Below are 20,097 nucleotides of genomic sequence, written 5' to 3' on the forward strand. Positions count from 1 at the left end.
ACACATTTTATTTTTAAAAATTTATTTGAAATTTAATCAGTTATTGTCAAATTTTACTACTCATATCGTTACTTGTTTCTTTTTCCATATATGAAGATATGAAGCTTTAATCAAGTTATAGTCTGACTTAAATCTAAAAGTTTGAAACTTAAACCCTTACAGGCAAAATGACCTCGGAGCCACTTAAACTTGTACCGATTTTTCATTCCGGTTAATAAACTTACATTTTTCTCATTTAAATATTCCAACTCATAAAGTTGTGAACTAATAGACCCCTTTGACCGTTGACCATGTACATGTGGCGAACACAATACTAATGTGGCCAAAATAAGTGTCTATCACGCACATAAAGACCGTGCATCAGATGATTGTAACAAAAAATACTAAAATAAGAAAAATAAATTGAAAAAAGGACCAAAATTATTAAAAAGAAAGAAAACTCTCCTAGTTAATTACCTCTCTTCTTCCCCCTTATTTCTTCCCGTCTCCTTCCCTACCCCACCCCCCCACCCACCCACCCCCTCACCCCACCCACAAACCTTATGTTCTTCTTCTTTTAATTTCTTCCTCGTTCAAGCTTTCATGTCCATCATTACTCACCATTTTTCTCTCTTTTTCTACAAATCTTATGAGGATGATGTAGAAGAATTTAATTCCCCAAATCATAAATTACAAAGGGTTATTGAAGAAGTTGTCTTGTATTTATAGTTGTTTGGATTATACAACCGATTTGGTGGTGCTAAAATTGGCGGAGTTGAGGTTGATTCTTTGATAATAGTGACGGCTCCAGTAATTTCTGATTTGTGAGTTTTCTGTTTACTGATTTGGGATTTTCAGAGAGAATAATGAAAAAATAATGAGAGAAAAATAAAACTAATTAATAAACAGAAGAGAGATCCTCATCGAAGGAGATTTGATAAATTCTAACCACGAGGATGAATGAAACCAGTGGTTTAATCCATAAAGGTGTGGTGATATAACCAGATGAGACGGGAGGGAAAGAAGCAGAGAAGGAGGCGGATGAGATAAGGCACCGGTGGTGGAAAGCTAGATGGAAGTTTCCAAAATTGACAAAAAATTATAAAGTTGGCAAATTTAGTTTTTAAAAAAGGTGGGCCCCGTAAATTACATGTGTCAAATAATAAAGACTAAGTATTTGACATGTCATCCAAGTCAAGGCGATTGATACACACGCACAGTCAGAGGTGTTTATTAATGCTCATTTGGTCAAATAGAAGTGTTCTGATGGAAAAAATATAATTTTATTTACAGGGATGAAAATTCGACAAGTTTAAGAGGCTCCGAAGCCATTTTGCCAACCCTTATATTTAAAGGTTTGAAACTTAGCGTGTATTTGGCATGAAGAAAATATTTTTCACAGAAAGTATTCTCCTGCAAATGATTTTCTTAAAAAATAATTGATTTTCTTACTTATTTTTTGGTATTTGGTTATTTCGCAAAAAATATTTCTTAAAAATAAATAATTTACGCAACACTATAAAAGATGAATTTGGTGGAGGGGGAAGAGCGAAGCAGTGGAGGTCGGAAGGAGTGGTTGGTGGGCTGGGGGCGGGGGATTTTAGGAGGGGAAGGTTGCGGGGGCAGGGTGTCATGGTGGGGGTCGGTCTGGGGTGACTGGCGTGCAAGGGATAAATTGGGCCCTCAGGCAGAGATGGCAAGGGTGTGGATAAAGTTGTTAGTTGGAGAGGGAGAGGTTTGCCGATGTGGGTTAGAGGATGTCAGGGGTGTGGTCGGGGTGCAAGGTGGTAGGTTAGTCTGGAAGCCGGGATGATGAGGGTGTGGATTAGGGGGTAAAGTTAAGGTTCAAAGAGTGTTTTAGAAAATGTTTTCTCTTCCCTTTGTAGAGAAGTCAATTTCCTCTAATTGAGTCATAAAAAAATATTTTCTAAAATATTTAAGCCAATCAAATATGAAAAATTTTAAAAAATAATTTTTTTAGAACAGGAGCTCATGTAAGATAACCACGCAGCCCCAACTCTATTGTTTTCCAAAAAGAAAACAAAATAGACACATGCTACCTCCATTTTAAGATCCTTACACATATAGTATAGTTGAAGGAAAAGGTTAAAAGGACCAATAAAATTTCGAGATGGTCACTCGAAGACCCTAATATCAAACCTTGGGATATAGAAAGCGCTCAGAAGAACCAAGAATGTTAACAAACTCCAAGAGGGGATCAGCTCACCAAGTTTCGATTTAAGCAGCTCAAGGGTATACAAATACACATGTAACGATATATGAACACTAGAAAACGTCATTGAAGAGTAACTTGTTCTGTCTGGGCTCCAGCGGCATTACCAGCACCTCCATGATTAGGGATCCAAAAGGTAAGAACTGATGATGCAGCAACAAACATTACTCTTCTTGGTGCCCATTTCAAGCAGGACGGGACGCCTATGTGGCTATCCCAGCTAGAAACCTATCAAAACAGGCAACCTCTTAGCCCTTAGGGAGATAAAAGAATCCATAAACTGTGCTGATGAGTAATGTAAAAATCTTATTTACACCCAGTGTTTCATCAGACTATTAGTATACCATCGTTAAGCAATAAATTGAGGTGATATTATACATCGATTAACTATGGTCAGTGATAAAGGTGCATATAAAAGATACATGTCCTGTGTTAATCGGTCTGGTTTACACACAGACAGTAGAAGTTTTCCCATGAGTAATAAGGGCACAAGAAGGCAGGCCACTCAAACAGAAGTATCAATGATACAGAATCAAATAAGTAGTAACAGTGCGGGCCAGCCACTTTTCAGCCTTGTAATTGAAAAATATCCAGTGTCATGGAATTTATGGAGTTTCGTCCGTGGAATTTAATACTCCATGAGAGTGGTATTTTTCAATTACAGGGCAGAAAAGTAGCTATTTGTCCATTTTATCCACAAATAACAGCTGTTACAGGCTAACACACACACACACACACACACACACGGGGTGGGGGTGGTTTACCTTATTTAGTGTGTTGATGTTCCATGCATGCAAGTTTCCGTCTCCTGAACCTTCAACATGAACACAAAGCATCTTAGTTCTAGTATCAAAAACAAGATCATAGAGTAGAATGCCTCAAGCTTGCATTTGACAGTGTGCAATTGTTATTACGAAAATGATGAAAAATAAGAACCAAGCTTCGACAGCAGAATCAAAAGAACAATTCTCGTCAAAGCAGAGGCACAGATAAAAAGTTATTAAATTGCAGGCAATGCAGATACATGATGATTCCCGTGAAACTCTTTCATTTCATTGAAGTGAATTCTTATTCTTACGAAGCAAATAACATTTCCTATTGATTTATCCCCTAGACTGGACCTTCTGATTCTGAATTACCCGTCACTATGCTGTTCCCAAGGAGATCACCAATACCCAAAGATTGTTTGCACCAGAATGCCTAATGCCAAAATTTCTTTTCCCTCAACTTCTGCTCAAACAATGCCTGCAATACGTACTAGCTTCCATGCAAGAATGTTCTTTTTTCATTTAACTTTTTTCTGAAAGGAACGAAAGAGTGTCAAATACTGATGACCGTCAAGTTATTGTGCTTATACATGGCTACTGGTTTTCACAACTTAAATACAAGAATCCTACTGGTCATGCTCTAAGATTATAGGTCTACTCTTTCTCTCTTACTCTTTATCCTTTTCTTTTTTTTGAGCAGTAATGATCCTTAATCACTGAAAGGTAGAAATTGAAAACAAGTTCATGCAAGATCAAGATGGTTAACATTTGTGTAGTACGTCCAAATGAAACCTATGCACAACTTGCAACTAACATGAGTTTGTTTCCCAAGGTCAGGCTGAAAGATTCCAGCAACATAGGACCAAAAAGGTATAAAGATTGGGCAGGTATTCTGGAAGTATTTAATACCACTATGATATTCCTAGAGTGCATTAGATATTTTGACGACAGTTATGTCCCCGGACAGCTTGCACGAACTCAACTAATTCATCTGGCAGCCTGCTACAGTCCACAAGCATAAACGCCAGGTAAACCTACACACTGAGGCTGGAGCAAAGTGGGTTTATAATGATCGTTGTAGCAAGGTTTAGAACATGGGAAATCCAATTTATTACTCCTACACCTCAACCAATCTGTCACTCCCTTGCGGACAAAGTTGCATTTATTTCTTACATCACAAAAGTTGTTGAAAAGCATAACAAACTTCCTTTGTGCACATAACATCGCTCTCGATAAGTCCTGAGATTATTATGTTAGATACTTATACCGCACAATATTGACATACTATCTCAATAATAAAAGGCAATATCACGCAACATTGGTATATTATCACAAAATGGCACTTTCATTTCCGAAAACTTTGGAAACCAAGAGAAAAAAGGTCTCGGAAATTTTAGCTTCGACTACACACTGGTGTTAAAAATTTCAACAATGTCAATCAACATCCCATCAACTACACAGACTCCCAGACAAATCAGGGCTTAACGGTTTACTTGAACATATAAATCGTCATCCCACAATTTAGTACTCTTTCCGTTCCAGTTTATGTGAACCTATTTCCTTTTTGGAAACCAAAAAGAATGACCCCTTTCTAAATTTGAAAACTATTTAGCTTAAACTTACAATTCTAACCTTACTGAGAAGCTTTTATAACCACAAAAATACTCTGGACCTCTTTTTGAATTGTTTAGGACCACAAATTCCAAAAGTCTTATTTTTTCTTAAACTCCGTGCCCAGTCAAACAGGTTCACATAAATTGGAATGGAGGGAGTAATATGTTTTCAAATAAATAGAAGTTTTTCCAGCTGCATTACAAGGAAAGCACCGATATACAGCTTACTATCTTATCGAAAATCTCCAAGTAATACAGACAGCTAAATTTTATTATCACGTTCACTTTCAAATAAGCAATTGTTTGCTTGAGATCAAGACCTCGGCATGCTCAAGGTAAACTTACGGTATCCTAACACCAACCCACTAAGTCTAATATCTAAGTCCCAACAATAATATAGGACAATTCTTCTACAGTCAAAAATAAGCTCAAAGAATTTAATCTAATACCTGAAACAACATATTGGCCATCTGGTGTAAAGGTTGCCTCCATTGCTGTTGGGGAGGGATCCAGATTAAACCCACACCGCTGCGCCAGTAAAATGGTTGAGTCTTTTAGGTGTTGGATAAGGTCGTAAAACATCATGGAAAATACGAGGAACAAAAAAAGAGAATCTAGAGCAGACAGAGGAAAAAATTCTGATGGAAAAGTAACCTTCTCTCCTCCATAGGCGTCAAGGACATAGATGCTGTTACTAGTAGTTGTTAAGAGCATTGATTTTCCATCATTGCTGAATTTTATGTCACAAACCTCAGCTGTGTCTCCCCCAACTAGGAAGGTATCAAAGGGTCCCTACATATCATAAGACATGACCAAATTCATTCTCTGTAATCTTAAGCAAGCTGAACTTTAGAGGCACAAACCTTGTCGTACGATCTTGAATCAAACAATTTGACGGCACCCCCTTCCATTGCCACTGCAAAGACAAGGCCTTGTTGGTCATAAGCAACTGCAGGCCTACCTCTTAGACGCAAAATTCCCTGAAAACTACAAGAGTGAGCGCATATCACAAACATGTGTTTCATGCAGTAGAAGTTTGACTAGCTAGTAGTACCAACTGCTGGTGTTCTGTACACTAATGAACTAATATTTGTGAGAGCTCATGAAGGCTAACACATATCAGCAGATTAGCACCCACCCTGCTTGAGAGTATGTAGGACTAAAGGCATAGATTATGTATGATTGCTAGAACACATACATACAAAATATCTTCTGTGTGCTTTATTATAACAAGTGAATAGATAGTATCATCATATCAGTCATGCGTGCAAGCAAATGGGTGTAATCTGAGTCTATTTCTGCCACAATGTCAGACCATCGAAAGGTTCACGCTGAACTTGGGAGTACGCGTCTATTAGTGGTAGGCTATCGAAATGTTATGTTATAAACGCTGGAGAATTAACATCCGAGATCATCAATTAACATAAAAGTCCAAGCTTGAAGAGTATAGAGGAATAAGAACTGATACAGAGGCGGTTCAACGGTATTGGTGGCCTAAAGCCAAATCTTAATTTATTTTTTTTTCTTTTTGTTTTGTAAAGATGGTGTTTAGACCATCTTGTACTTATCTTGCCAAGGCACTGGGGTACCTGCTAGCTCCTACCATCGAGATAACTCTACTCACCGAAGCTTCGACAATATTAACATCCATGGTTAAGATAATTTTTTATAAGTTCTCATCATCTAATGTTCTCACTTTGCTAAGTACATGTTAAGATATAATCATACATTCGGATTAGTTCAAGCCTAATGAATTGAAAAAGTGGCTTGATCCACTCTTTATAACAAATATCAACTCTAAAAGATACTACAAGAGACTTCATTTTTACTTTTTTAATTGTCAATAACGTCATCAAATTGTTCTTTTTTACATATTGCATATTTATTATGAAATTCAAGTATTTATCGAAGTAACCTCTTATCACATTCCCCAAAAAGCCATAAATCTAGTATCTTTTTAATAATGATAATAATTTACAACATATGTAATACTAAATAATTGTAATAAAATTGGGGCCTTCAATTTTTTTTTTGGGAGGGGGGGGGAGGTAAAGCAATTGCTTTAATGGCCTCCCCCTAGAGTCGGCACTGAACTGATACAGTATCGATTTTGTGACTTGCACAATTGATTTTCAACAAATACACTTCTTTCAGTTTGATGACTACCTAGTCTGAGTAATCTAAGATAAAATGCAGTTATGCACCAATGTTTGTTCCTAAAGAACAAATTATCCTTCGTTGAAAATCTCGTTCTTGCATGAAGACATGACACCAAATACTACTTTTAAGTTGTGCCTAACATGATATAACAGTTTTAGGAGACGACTGCAAAGATCATAAATGGGAATCACAGTTACAACTTACAACTGCCAAGTGCAGCCGCCAACCAGAGAAAATAGCTCAACCGTAAAAGATAAATGTTTGTGGTTCTCGGTTCTAGAAATGATTCTTCTAACTCTTCAACTAGTCGGGAAGTTGATTTAATTAGTTTCAGTTTTTCTTTGTTTTGTTCATTGGATTGGAATAGCACCTAGTATTTCTAAATCCCATCACTCATTACATTTGGCCTCACTAAGATAAGGGAGGACATTTCACAATGAATGTGTGCCAAATAACACCTTTTCTCTTATGTTACTAACCCTGTAATTGCACAATTAGACTTCCTTAAAGGGTGCCTCCTAATAGTCAATAAAGCTGGAACGGACCATGGTGACCAGAGTTCAAGTCGCAAAAGAGGCAAAGCAAACATTAGGTAATTTCTTTCCATCTATCTAAGCCTTGACGTACAGAGTTACCCGGTACCTACGCTGACAGAAAGTAACAGGTACCCAGCGGATTAGTCAAGGTTTAAGCAAGTTGGTCACACCACCACTATCCCCAATAAAAAAGGATTCACTTCCTCAAAGTATTAAAGGCTAACTAAAGTCACTAAGTCTAATATATCTTTGATAATTGAAGACCAGGCTTATTTAGTAAAAGATGTGATACCAACCTGGCAGGCATTTACACGAAGATCCCATATTCTGACACTATGGTCAAGAGAACCAGACATGAAGCTGTCATTAACTGGAGACATACACAGTGACACAACCCTGCATCCAAGTCGGAGTTATAGATATGAAGATAATCAATATGTCATAAACCAGGGGTAGGAAGGAAGACAACAGGAAAAATATACTCTCGTCTCAACTGATGACTATTGACTGTTAACTGCACATAAAATAAACCTAAAATGTCACCCCATTAAAAGTCCATTATGTTTTGCCTATTTTCTAGGGCATCTTGTCCTCACCCTTTATTCATTTCTACATTATAACATTTTTTATTTCTATTGTGAGAGAAAATGTATAAATCTCCATAACATCTTATTCAAGCCAAAAGAAATTGTTTGAGCAAAGGCGTAAAGATAAATCAGTAAATCTAGCATTTTAGGGACATTTTCACCCATTCCGGCTGTTTTTACATAGTAAAAATTTATAAAACTTGTTTGCGACTGAGGCGTAGTTGTTGTTGTAAGCATTTATAAAACAACCAAGGAGGTCCATTGTCAGTCCCTAACTTTTCTACCGAAAATGCACAATTTTTTAATCATTCCAGAGATAAATACCAAGAAAAAAGCACCCTACCTCTCTTTATGTCCCTTAAAGTAACGAAGGCATCGATTATCATACATGGATAGGTACCGCAAAGATTCTGGCAGCAGACAGGAAGCAAAAATGTGAAATACCCTTTCATGTAATGCAAAATCAAAAGTTGGTCCAAAGAGAATCACCTCCATGCAAATCCAAGTTGTGTATTGAAGAGCATATAACAGAGTGAGGGTGGTGGGTAAAGCATATTCGATCAGCTCCATGCTTCTTATGATATGTAGTCTTCAGCAACCTGAAGGTCAAAAAGAACTTACAGGAACTATATATTCTGGTCTAGTTAAGATAGCTCATAGAGACATTAGTTGCATTATGCAAAAGCTAAAACTTGCTGAAGTACCAAACAAAATCACGATTTGAAGTTCCTAGAACTATGATAATAAAAGTAATGCCTCTTAAAAAAGCTCTGACTTGGGAAATGTGCACCTATTCCTAACCATCGTTTCTCTCCTCCGGCTAGGTCTCCCTCCGGCTTAGTCAATGTTTTAACATGGGGGGAAAGCTATTTTTTATTGCAGGAGACAAATCTTTTGAACTTTCTGACATTAGTGATGGTCATCTTAGGTGGTTCCTTTTCACAGAAAGGAGTGCCCGTTTTATTAGCAAAATTAAAATTGATGAGGACAATCTGAGATGGGTATGTGATAACTTCAAGCAAGCTTCCAGGGGTTCAGGTGATGTTTACAGGAAATGGGGAAGAAAACAACAGAATCTTGTTCACAGAGTATATCAAAATTACAACATATATGGCCGCTTCATTCGAGTTGAAAAATGGATTGGCGAAAGGAAATCGGCGATCATAATCCCGGAGAAGGATTACAACCTGGGCTGGTGTGATGTGGCAGACAAGATCCTAAGATTTCTGGGGAACCCCAACACTTTTCATCACAGATTCTCACCTCGCCGGACCTATCTTATTTTCAAGCAGCAAGCGTGCAAAAATGGCCGGTTTTTGAATCTCAGACCAACCCAGAAGACGGAAACAGGAAGATTTTATCTCGCTGCCTAGTCGGAACCTTCAATGACTCCTTTTGTTCTGATCCTCAACCTGAAGTGCTTCAAACATGGTTCTCTAGTCGATGGAAAGTGATGGCTGGTATGCGAGTTAAGCCTCTAACTCACAATCTCTTCCTTTTCGAGCTTCCCTCGAGGCAGGAGGCTGAAAGGGTCAAGTTCGGCGAATGGTTCTGGAACGGGAGAAGACTCCCCCTCGACTGGTGGTCTCCGACCATGGGTACAAAAATCTCTGAGAATCTTCTAGGTCAAAAATGGGTAAGGGCTTTTGGGATTCCGTTGCATGGGTGGTCTGAAAAAACATTAAAGTTCATCGGCAATTGTTGTGGTGGTTACATAGATGTAGATGTAGACACCAAGAACGGAAACAACCTCCTGTGGGCTCGTATTTGTATCAAGGACTCAGGCCAAGATCCTCCAAGTAAAATTGACCTGGTTGTGGAAGATTTGGTCTTTGTTATCTCCATTATTCCAGATGGCCACTGCAGTATCGCTGCTGCCGGAACTAGCTCTCAATCACTTTCTATTGACCAAAGGTCCAAAGACCTTTGGTCTAACGAGATGGCTGCATCGAGACACACGCCTGCTGTTTTAAAATTTGAATATCAATCTAGGCCCGGTCCAACAAAAAAGCAGGCCCACTCAAAGGTCAACAAGTCAGTTAACTTTACTAACCCTCTGGTGATGGACCACAAATACTACAATAACAATAAGCAAGGTAAGAGGGCCAAGGTTATTTCTAAAGGGAAAGGAATAATGAAATGGAGAGCTAAATCTTTTGGGCCGGCCCAATCACTCTTTAATTCTGGAAGCCCACCTATGATTTTGCAAAGGGAGCCTAACCTTACCCCCTCAAATCAGATGGCCGCTGTTTCTATCTCCAGTTTTGGGTACGGTGACTCCGATGACAGAGAAGAAGATGCTGATGATGAAGCTGATCCAAGTCAAAACCCTTCACTCCTCTCTCTTCCATCGAATTTCCCCAACTTCTCCATGGTAAGACTCCAAGATCCTGATATCTCTTCTCCTTCTGGCAGCGAAACTATGTCCCTACCATGGCATGAAGGGTTAGGGCAAACAACTATCAACACTCCAATGATCATCGAAACCTCCCACTGGACCAAGGTAGCCATGACTAAAACATGCAAGGCTTTTGGAATTAATTCATCTGGTTTTGAACATGAAATCTTTGATATGATCCTTCGAATGGAGCAAAAGAGGCAACTTCAGAAGCTCACGCAAGGGCTGAAGGGGACTGCAGAGAAGAAATCAAAGAACAAAGGGGAAAAAGAAGCAAAGAAGCTGGAGTGTTCAATTACATATGAAAAGGGTGAAGGTTCAGTTAGGGGCAGGTACCACAAAGCCTTTTCCGAATGAAGGCTAAAATCATCAGCTGGAACATTAGGGGGCTCAATGACATGAGCAAAAGAGACACAATAAAGTCACTAGTCAAGAGGTGGAGACCAGACATTCTTTGCTTACAAGAAACCAAGACAGATAATTGTTCAGTGGATATTGTTAGACAGATCTGGGGGTCAAGATAGGTCGGCTGGACTGAATTGAAAGCTATAGGCAACAGAGGAGGTGTTATCATCTTGTGGGATAAAAGACATTGGAATTGCATCGAGTCTCAGCAAGGTCAATTCTCTATCTCTTCTATGCTAGAGGGGGTTCATGTTGATTTCAGATTTTGCTTTATTGGTGTTTACGGTCCTCACTCTAATTGGGAAAGGATTGAATTTTGGGATGAATTGGCTGCTGTGAGAGGATTGTGGAATGAGGTTAGGGTGAGTGGGGGGTATTCAATGTATGTTCGTTTAGAGAAGTANAAGATTTAACTGCACTCGAAGATCAAGGGCTATGAGGATGTTCTCTGAATTTATTCAAGACATGGGTTTGGTAGACCTTCCACTTCCAAGGGGCTTATTACACATGGGCTAGAGGTGAAAATTCCCTGCAAACCTCAAGAATCGATAGGTTCTTGATTTCTTCGGAATGGAATGATTTTTTTGGCTCTGTTCAACAGCAAGCTCTTCCCAAAGTGGTTTCAGACCACAGACCTATTGCATTGGTGTGCGGGGACTGGACTAATGAACCTTCTTACTTCAAATTTGAGAACATGTGGCTGCAACATGAAGGGTTTGGTGCTATGATCAAACAATGGTGGCAAGGTTATCTGGTGAATGGATCCCCCGACTTTATTCTTGCTCAAAAGCTGAAGCTACTCAAGAAAGATCTAGTAATCTGGAATAAGGAAGTATTTGGTAGAGTTAGTACTAGAACTAATATAGCACTTGATGAACTATTACTAATGGAGCATGCTACAGAAGGAAGATTGAAGACTCAAGCTGAATCCAATAAAATTTTGCAGTTAAAGTTGGAATTGCAGCAGCTTGCCAGATCTGAAGAGACATCATGGAGACAAAAGTCAAGATGCCTGTGGTTAAAGGAGGGGGCACAGAAACACTAAATATTTCCAAAAATTAGCCAATTCCAACAGGAGATATAATTGTATTGACAGAATCCAGGTGGGAGAAGATATTATTGAAGACAAGGAGCAAATTAAAAGTGTGATTTTGGAGTTCTATCGGGACCTTTACTCCGAGAATGAAGATTGGAGACCAAACCCTACTTTCGAAGGCTTGGGCTGTCTAAACAATGAGGAGATGGAGGCATTGGAAGCTGATTTTGATGAGGAAGAAGTTTTGAATGCCATCAACTCTTCTGCCCCTGATAAAAGTCCCGGTCCAGATGGTTTTACAATGGCATTTTATCAAAACTGTTGGGAAACTATCAAACAGGAGGTCATGGGAACCTTCAACCATTTTCACAGTAATTGTCATATGGTAAAATCCTTTAATGCTTCTTTCATTGCCCTCATTCCCAAAAAGAAAGGAGCTCTTGAACCTAAGGATTTCAGGCCTATCAGTCTCACTGGCAGTATGTACAAGATAGTGGCCAAGGTACTTACTGAAAGACTAAAAAAGGTTATTGGGAAGCTGGTCTCTGGCTATCAGAATGCTTTCATCAAAGGTAGACAAATAACAGATGCTGCTCTTATTGCTAATGAAGCCTTAGATTAGAGGCTGAAAAGTGGTGAACCTGGGTTGATATTCAAGCTTGATATAGAGAAGGCATTTGACAAAATCAACTGGAAATATCTCATCTCCATTCTAAGGCAGATGGGATTTGGTGCTAAATGGATCAAATGGATTAAATTTTGCTTCTCCACAGTCAAATATTCTGTTCTGGTAAATAGAAGCCCGGTTGGTTTTTTTTCTCCCAAGAGAGGAATAAGGCAAGGGGATCCTTTATCCCCCTTCCTCTTTATTCTAGCTATGGAGGGACTCAGTAACATGCTGAACAAGGCCAAACAACTGCACTGGTTAGAGGGCTTTGGGGTTGGCAGTAGATCTGGTCATTCAATCTCAGTTTCACATTCGCTGTTTGCTGATGATACTCTTATTTTCTGTGGTGCTGAGAAGACTCAAGTTCATTATCTTAGTCTCACTTTGATGATTTTTGAAGCTTTGTCAGGGCTACATGTTAACATGTCTAAAAGCATCATATATCCTGTTAATGTAGTTCCCGGTTTAGAGGATTTGGCTGAAATTATGTGTTGTAATATAGGGTCCTTCCCGACCACTTACCTAGGCCTTCCTCTGGGTGCTAGTCACGAATCTACTATTATTTGGAATGGAATCATTGAAAAATTTGAGAAGAGATTAGCTTCCTGGCAACAGCAATATCTCTCCCTAGGCGGCAGAATAACTCTTATTAACAGTGTTTTGGATAGCATACCTACTTACTTTATGTCCCTCTTCAAACTTCCAGCTAGTGTTCAGAAACAGCTTGACAAACTCAGATGTTCGTTCCTATGGGAGAGCAACAATAAAGAACATAAATTTCACCTTGTGAAGTGGGCTAAGGTTCTCCCTAAGTCGCTTGGGGGACTAGGGGTCAAGGATTTGGCTTTACACAACAAGAGTATGCTTATGAAATGGCACTGGAGGTATAATAAAGAAGGAATGGCTTTCTGGAAGGAGGTAGTCCAAGCCAAGTATGGTTGTGACAGCCACTGGTGCTCTAGTTTTGCTAATACTCCTCATGGTTGTGGGCTATGGAAGGGCATCAGGTCATTGTGGGATTCTTTCTCACTTAATACATCACTCCAGTTGGGCAATGGTGAACATATCCTATTCTGGAAGGACTTATGGATAGGAACTACCACATTGAAAAATGCTTATCCAAGAATGTTCTCACTTGCGTCTAACCCAGATTCTACAGTTGCTCAGAATTGGGCGGAGAACTCATGGTGCCCTCACTTAAGAAGAAACCTGAATGACTGGGAGATTGAGGACTTGCTGGCTCTTCTTGGTACTCTCCAAAGTGCTTCAGTCAAAGTTCAGATTATGGACAAACTTAAATGGGGCAACAGGAGGGGAGGCTCTTTTTCAGTCAAAGAAAGTTATTTTAATCTGAGCTCTAATTAAGTATTGATTGATCGATGGCCGTGGAAACTTATATGGAAGACGAAGCTCCCTCCAAAGATTAGTGCTTTCTGCTGGACTGCTCTACATGGTGCTTGCCTAACTCAAGACAACCTCATCAGAAGGAATTTCCAATTAGCCAACAGATGTCACATGTGTCTCTGCGACTCGGAATCGATCAATCACCTGTTTCTACATTGTTCAGTTGCAACTGACCTATGGTCTATGTTCCTCTCACTTTTTGGACTGCATTGGACTATGCCATGCAGTGTCAGGGAAGCCTTTGTGTGTTGGAGCTACTGGGAAGTTGACAAATCCATCAAGAAAATCTGGTCTATGGTTCCTGCTTCTATTTTGTGGTGCTTATGGACTGAGAGGAATCAAAGATGCTTTGATGGTATTTCAACTGCCAGATGTCAACTTAAGGCTAGATGTTTAGTTTTCCTTTTTAGTTGGGTTAACCATACCCCTGTATATAATCCTGACCTCTTTTTGGAATTTATCAGCTCCATAATCCTCTGATTGTTTTTGTCTACATTATGAGCTGATACTTGTCCTACTTTGTAATTCTGCATCCTCTGGATGCTTTTGTTATTAATATACCACTTACTTCATCAAAAAAAAAAATCACGATTTGAATCAGTCCGAGGCCTAAGCTGTATAAATATTCATTCAACATTTCAAAATGGAGAAAAAAGCACAAGGTAATAGAATATGCTCCCCAAAAATATGTTCCCCCAACCTAATTTCTTTTGTCAATTGCGGAACTAGTACGAACTAGATTCTATCGTTGACAGACTTTCATATGAATGATAGATAATGAAGATAAATTTTTTTTGAAGATAATTAGAAATGAATTTGAATAAGTAATTTATCCACATTCCCTTGGTACATAATCAACAGTCAAAATAAATCAGCCACAGCCCATAGGACGACACCAATATATAGTCAAAAAATTGAGGTACACTCACGCTTCTTAACATAGCTCAAACAATCATATTAAAGTTGCTTTTCATGCTCAAGAGCCCTAAAGAATGAGTCCCTTAACTTTCTGAAATAGTCTCATATAGGCCTTAACTACCACGGTCAAGACCTTGCACTCTTGTTTTGATATAATGACCACTTTTGGAAGTGAACATCTCAGTTCCCCATACCAATCAACCAGTGAGGCAATTCTAGGATGACCAAAAATTTTCAGTCCCTTTTTGTCTCTAAACTTTAGCTTTTTCTATGGAATGGCTCCTGCAGCCTAATGCAATCTTCCCGTGAACCTAGGGGCCCGTTTGGCCATGAAATTTTTTTCACTTTTTTCTGAAAAATTTTCACTTTTTTTCGAAATAAGTGTTTGACCATAAAATTTTCAGTTTTCACTTGAAGATGAATTTTGGAATTTTTCGAAAATTTGGAAAACTCCAAAAAGCTATTTTTCAAAATTTTCACTTCAGATCGCTCACAAAAGTTCAAAAACAACCCAAAATTGTATTCATGTCCAAACACAACTCTAATTATCAAATACCATTTTCACTTGAAATTTCTTTTTCATTTTTTCCCGGAATTTTACAATTCTTATGTCCAACGCCCACTAAGTCTTTCAAATGCACTTCTATTGAAGTTCTTCACATTTTTTTAATCCCGCGTAAATGAAGAGAATAGGTATGAGTTGGTGTGATAAGACACTTTCCAGAAGAAGAGGATCTCCTTATGTAACATCTTATACTGCTTGAAGGATTGCTAAGTTTTTAAGAAAGCATGTGGCCTTTTGAAAATACATAACCACAGACAAAGACTACTATATGAACTATGAACTCTTGATGCCAGATGAAGGTCACGCAATCTGTCCATATGCCCGTTAGATATTGCAAAGATTCACCAACTTCAAAATTTTAGTCCAAAACTACACAAAATTTAACACTAAAGAACGTGAAGACTGAAGTCATTCGCCAGAATTTGCAAGCAGGAACAATATGGTGTTGACAGAACCTGATAAGCCCACAAAATGGACAATGCTCTGATGGAGAAGCATCAGGTCTTTAAATAAAGGAGAGAAAGACACACTCAAGGTTTTGTACCCTGATTATGCTCTGAACAAGAACAATAGTATATTCAAGGATTGTTGCTATAATTTTTCCTATTCTAGTCTTGTTCTATAAACCCAAATCCAATCTCAGACGACACTATAAATATCATACTGATGAATAATTTATGATGTTTAATCCACAAATTTGGCATGATTCATGACCTGATGCAGCACTGTAAGTGGATGATACAAAAGAAAATTATAGGAAGACCTTTTCTTGCAAGCTTGTTTCAAGGACTTACTTCCCATTGGCAATGTCAAAAAGTCGAATTGAGTCATCCTCACTTGCAGTTATCAGCAAATCTTCTTTCCGATGAAAATCAAGTGAGTTTATCTGCCCGCCCTAAAAGAAAGAGATATGTCAGGGTAAAAGCAAAGTTGTCATAGATCTAAAACTAAAAATTAATAGATTGAAACAACAATTTGTCAAACTATATAGATCACTACTGATTCGATTTAAGAACCTTTTGTAAACAAGTATTAACAATATCTATAAGCACATCTCGTACATTGCAGAATTTCAAGTAAAGCTACAAGCCAGTATAAGGGCCAGAAAAAAGAAAGGTCATGAAAGATTGAAAGTGTGATGTTGCATAAAGAGCATGAATGTGTAGGGTGAAAAGTATGGATCTGTCCCTTGGCTTGCTTATTGTTATTCTTCATTAACCTCCTCCATCCTAATCAGGATAAAGGGTTTCTTGACCCAGAGGCAGAGGCAGATCCAGGATTTGACCCTTTTGTGGGTTATGGATTCTAGGATAGCAACATCAAGTGCTAGTAACTCGGTTGTGAGTTTAATATTTGTACATATTTAGTGGATTTCTTAACACATATATAGAGTTAGGGCCAAAGCTAATGGGCCCATATCTTAAAGCCTGCATCCCATGCTTTGACCGCATATTAAAAGTATAAAGCATCGTGGATATAGTTATTTTCTGTTTCTACTACAGCTAAATAAATGCATCCAGGAGAGGGAGCTGGTAGACACATGAACAAGGTAACCAATTTCCCATATTCTCATCCTTGCTTTTGTTGTTAGTGTTAATGCATCTTTGCCTCTCTTTCTTAAATTCTTTCTATTAAATCATTTTTCAGAGTTCATGAAAATGCTAGAACTACTTTAACCATTAGGGACGTTTAGGCTGTTAGATTCTCAGCAAAATAGGTTATGCCAAAGTCTAATTGAGAGTGAGCATTATTCTAATAAGATATATTTGTTATCACATGAAATTCAACTTTTCTGCAAAAGAGGAGATTCCTTAATAGGTACAAAAACAAATGGCAGATTGATATTGCTCTGAGGACATACTTAAATCTTTACGAATTCAATATTATATGATGTATGATATTTTTTTTCATCAAGTAAATAAGAAAATTCACTAGAATGCATACAGAGGATGCCAAAGTTACATCAGCTGAGCAAAAAAAGGTATCTCCTGTATAATCAATAATGAACCTGTTACTAGTAGAAGTTGAAGGAGCTAACAAAATCCATGAATTTATCTAGACTATTCAAATTTTCAAGTTTATACCAACAAAAGGGACTCATTAGCATCTAGCCTTGAGTTTGTATAGGGGATAAAAATTATAGGATGCGATATAACAAACACTCATTAGACACCACTTGATTTACAATATATTGAAAACAGTGCCCTGATCATGATCTCTCTATCAACTCAAACTCGAAGTCCACTATGTAAAGCTGTCAAAGTTGTCAAACGCGAAATTCTTTAGATCATATATCCATCTCAAGCCGAAGTGTTCTACTTCAATAAAAATCAGTTCTTCGATACTAGTTCCCAAGGGGATTGCCTAGTAGTTGAGGGATGGGAGTAACAACCCAGAAATCTCAGGATCAAATCTCCCACTATAATCAGCCATGAACTCATCTGCTGCAGCCCTAGTAGCAGTACACTTACTAAAGGGGGTTCAACTGAATTCCCTTCGCCAAAATATTATATAGTGTATATTGGTGAAAATTCTTTTTGTGTATATATAAATCATTGAATTCTCCTCTAGATATAAGAGAGCATATTTTTGGACCCCTTGATGAAATCCCTGCTTGTTGGTTGGACAGTTGCCTGATAGATTACTGGGGGTGCAAACAAGATAGCCCATAATCCGCGATATTCACAAAAAAATAAAAATAAAAGCCAGTTTGTTGATTTTTCAACATTAAAATTCTATATTTGCCCGTGTGTTTGCTACTTGCTCTTTCCTGATTCAGCCCTTCTACTTCTGTATAACATTGTTCCGGTATTATTAGGAAATTGAATATCCTCCCCCAAAGTCGAGTAAGTTCAGATGCTACCACGCCAGAGAAGTGTGTTAAAAATTCACAAGTGTCAGGTCTTTGATTTTAAAAAATAGGCCGTTTAACAGAATGCTTGTCAATCGTTCAGTAAAACTCTCACTAAAACTCTCAGGCCAATAGTAAAGAACACGAATAGAGCTGAATATACAGAACCAACACCAGCTAGCTTGGATTAATTGATTGACTTAATTCTCGGGCGATTAAACCGTAAGAGTTCACCGGAAATCACAACGTTAGAATTCAAGAGCAGTTCCATATTGAAAATTTGATGGGATTACTCACAAAATCTGAGAAGACTGATGCTACGGTCATGCTACGAACAATGTCATCGTTGAGCTCCGACAGTGCCGTCATCTTCCTATATGAGAAACTTTAATCAGAGCGAGAGAAAGAAATTTCTCAGAAAAATTATTGTAATAGTTTTATGCTTATAGGGTTAATATAGTCGAGCAACTCACTTTTTTGTTTTTTGTCAATATACGCTGCAGTCAAAAGTCGTCTGGTTGTTTGACTAGTTTCTGAAAGTAAAAGTGTATGTATATTAATTTACTCTTCTGAAAATTATAGAAAATTAAGGGTGTGTTTGGTACGAAGGTATGATTTTTCCATGTTTGGTTGGTTTAAATGTGTAAAATATTTTACTCATGAACTCATTTTTTTCCGATTGGAGGAAAACGTTTTCCAATCAAAAGAAGGAAAATATTTTTCAAAACTCTTTTTCAACATTCTCCACCATATTCCCCTTCCCCACCCACCCCATCCATCCCACCTCCAAACCACCCTACCCCACCCAGCCCCAACCACCCTAACCTCTACCCCTACCATACCCCACCCACTCCAACCTCGCTTACCACCCACCCTAAACAGAAATATTATTAAGAGTACTTTCTTTTCATGTTGTAAATAGAGTACCTTTTTTTATTTTGACAAAATGAGTATATTCTTTATGATGTAGAAAAAATATTTTCTTTCATTTCAACAAAACGAGTACTTTCTTTTCATAATGTAGAAAAAGCTTTTTCTTTCCTTTCAACAAACGAAGTATTTTCTTTTCCTGATGTAAAAAAAATATTTTCTTTCATTTTAACAAAACGATACTTTATTTTCATGATGTAGAAAAAGTATTTTCTTTCATTTCAACAAAACAAATATTTTGTTTTTATGATGTAGAAAAATATTTTCTTTCATTTCATCAAACTGAGTATTTTCGTTCATGATTTACAAAAACTATTTCTTTCATTCAACATAATGAGTAATTTCTTTACATGTTGCAGAAAGGATACTTTCTTTTCAACAAAAGAAAGTATTTTCTATTTAGTTATCGAGCTCAATTTTCAACATTGTTCGTGTGTGAAAAAGTAAAGTATCACATTTGTTCCTTTGGTTTTGTGTGAATTTTGAAAATAATAATTAAATTCATGAAGAAAATAGAGTCTCGGAGGGGGGAGGGGGGAGGGAAGGAGTATAGAAAACATGATGATTTTAGGGAATGTGGGTTGAGAAGAGTAGCATAAAAAATAATTTTTCCCAAAAATATTTTATACTCTCTAACAAAACACTACAAAATATTTTTCGAAAAAAGTTTTCCATTCACCAACCAAACAAGGAAAAATAAGTGATAAAACCACTTATTTTCCATGAAAACATTTTTCAGAAAAATATTTTTTCATGAAAAACATTTTCCTTCGTACCAATCACACCCTAATACTCTTGTTTTTGTTTTACCAGTAAAGGGGAAGCACTTGTGAAAAACAGAGAAGATTAAGAGCCCGTTTGGATTGGCTTATTTTAAGTCCTTTTAAGCCAGAATAACTTTTAAGCCATATTGTAGTGTTTGGATAAAGTAAAAAAAGTGCTTTTAATCGCTTGTTTTTAAGCTAAAATGACAAAAACAAGCCAAAAGCCAAAAGCTAAAAATCCTAACTTATGACTTAAAAGCTATTTTGACTTAAAAGTTACTTAA

General features: G+C 37.7%; 1 protein-coding gene across 1 annotated transcript; it reads right to left on the reverse strand.

Moving 5' to 3' along the window:
• LOC109208350 (WD repeat-containing protein 82) lies at positions 1,975–18,558 on the reverse strand. The gene is made up of 10 exons (XM_019371456.1): positions 18,417–18,558; positions 16,063–16,163; positions 8,365–8,474; positions 8,219–8,285; positions 7,585–7,684; positions 5,456–5,572; positions 5,247–5,384; positions 5,042–5,120; positions 2,977–3,026; positions 1,975–2,440 (listed from the first exon to the last, which is right to left on the reverse strand). Exons 1-10 carry the CDS (start codon positions 18,486–18,488, stop codon positions 2,276–2,278), a joined length of 999 nt encoding a protein of 332 aa, XP_019227001.1. The 5' UTR covers positions 18,489–18,558; the 3' UTR covers positions 1,975–2,275.

This window comes from Nicotiana attenuata, chromosome 2 (genome assembly GCF_001879085.1).
Source record: "Nicotiana attenuata strain UT chromosome 2, NIATTr2, whole genome shotgun sequence".
NCBI classification, from domain to species: Eukaryota; Viridiplantae; Streptophyta; class Magnoliopsida; order Solanales; family Solanaceae; genus Nicotiana; species Nicotiana attenuata.

Coding starts and splice junctions, on each gene's coding strand:
- LOC109208350 (XM_019371456.1), bottom strand. CDS start 18,488: ATGACGGCACTGTCGGAGCTCAACGATGACATTGTTCGTAGCATGACC. Junction 5,385..5,455: donor ATTCAAGATCGTACGACAAG/GTTTGTGCCTCT, acceptor TATGATATGTAG/GGACCCTTTGATACCTTCCT. Junction 3,027..5,041: donor TGGCCAATATGTTGTTTCAG/GTATTAGATTAA, acceptor TTCATGTTGAAG/GTTCAGGAGACGGAAACTTG.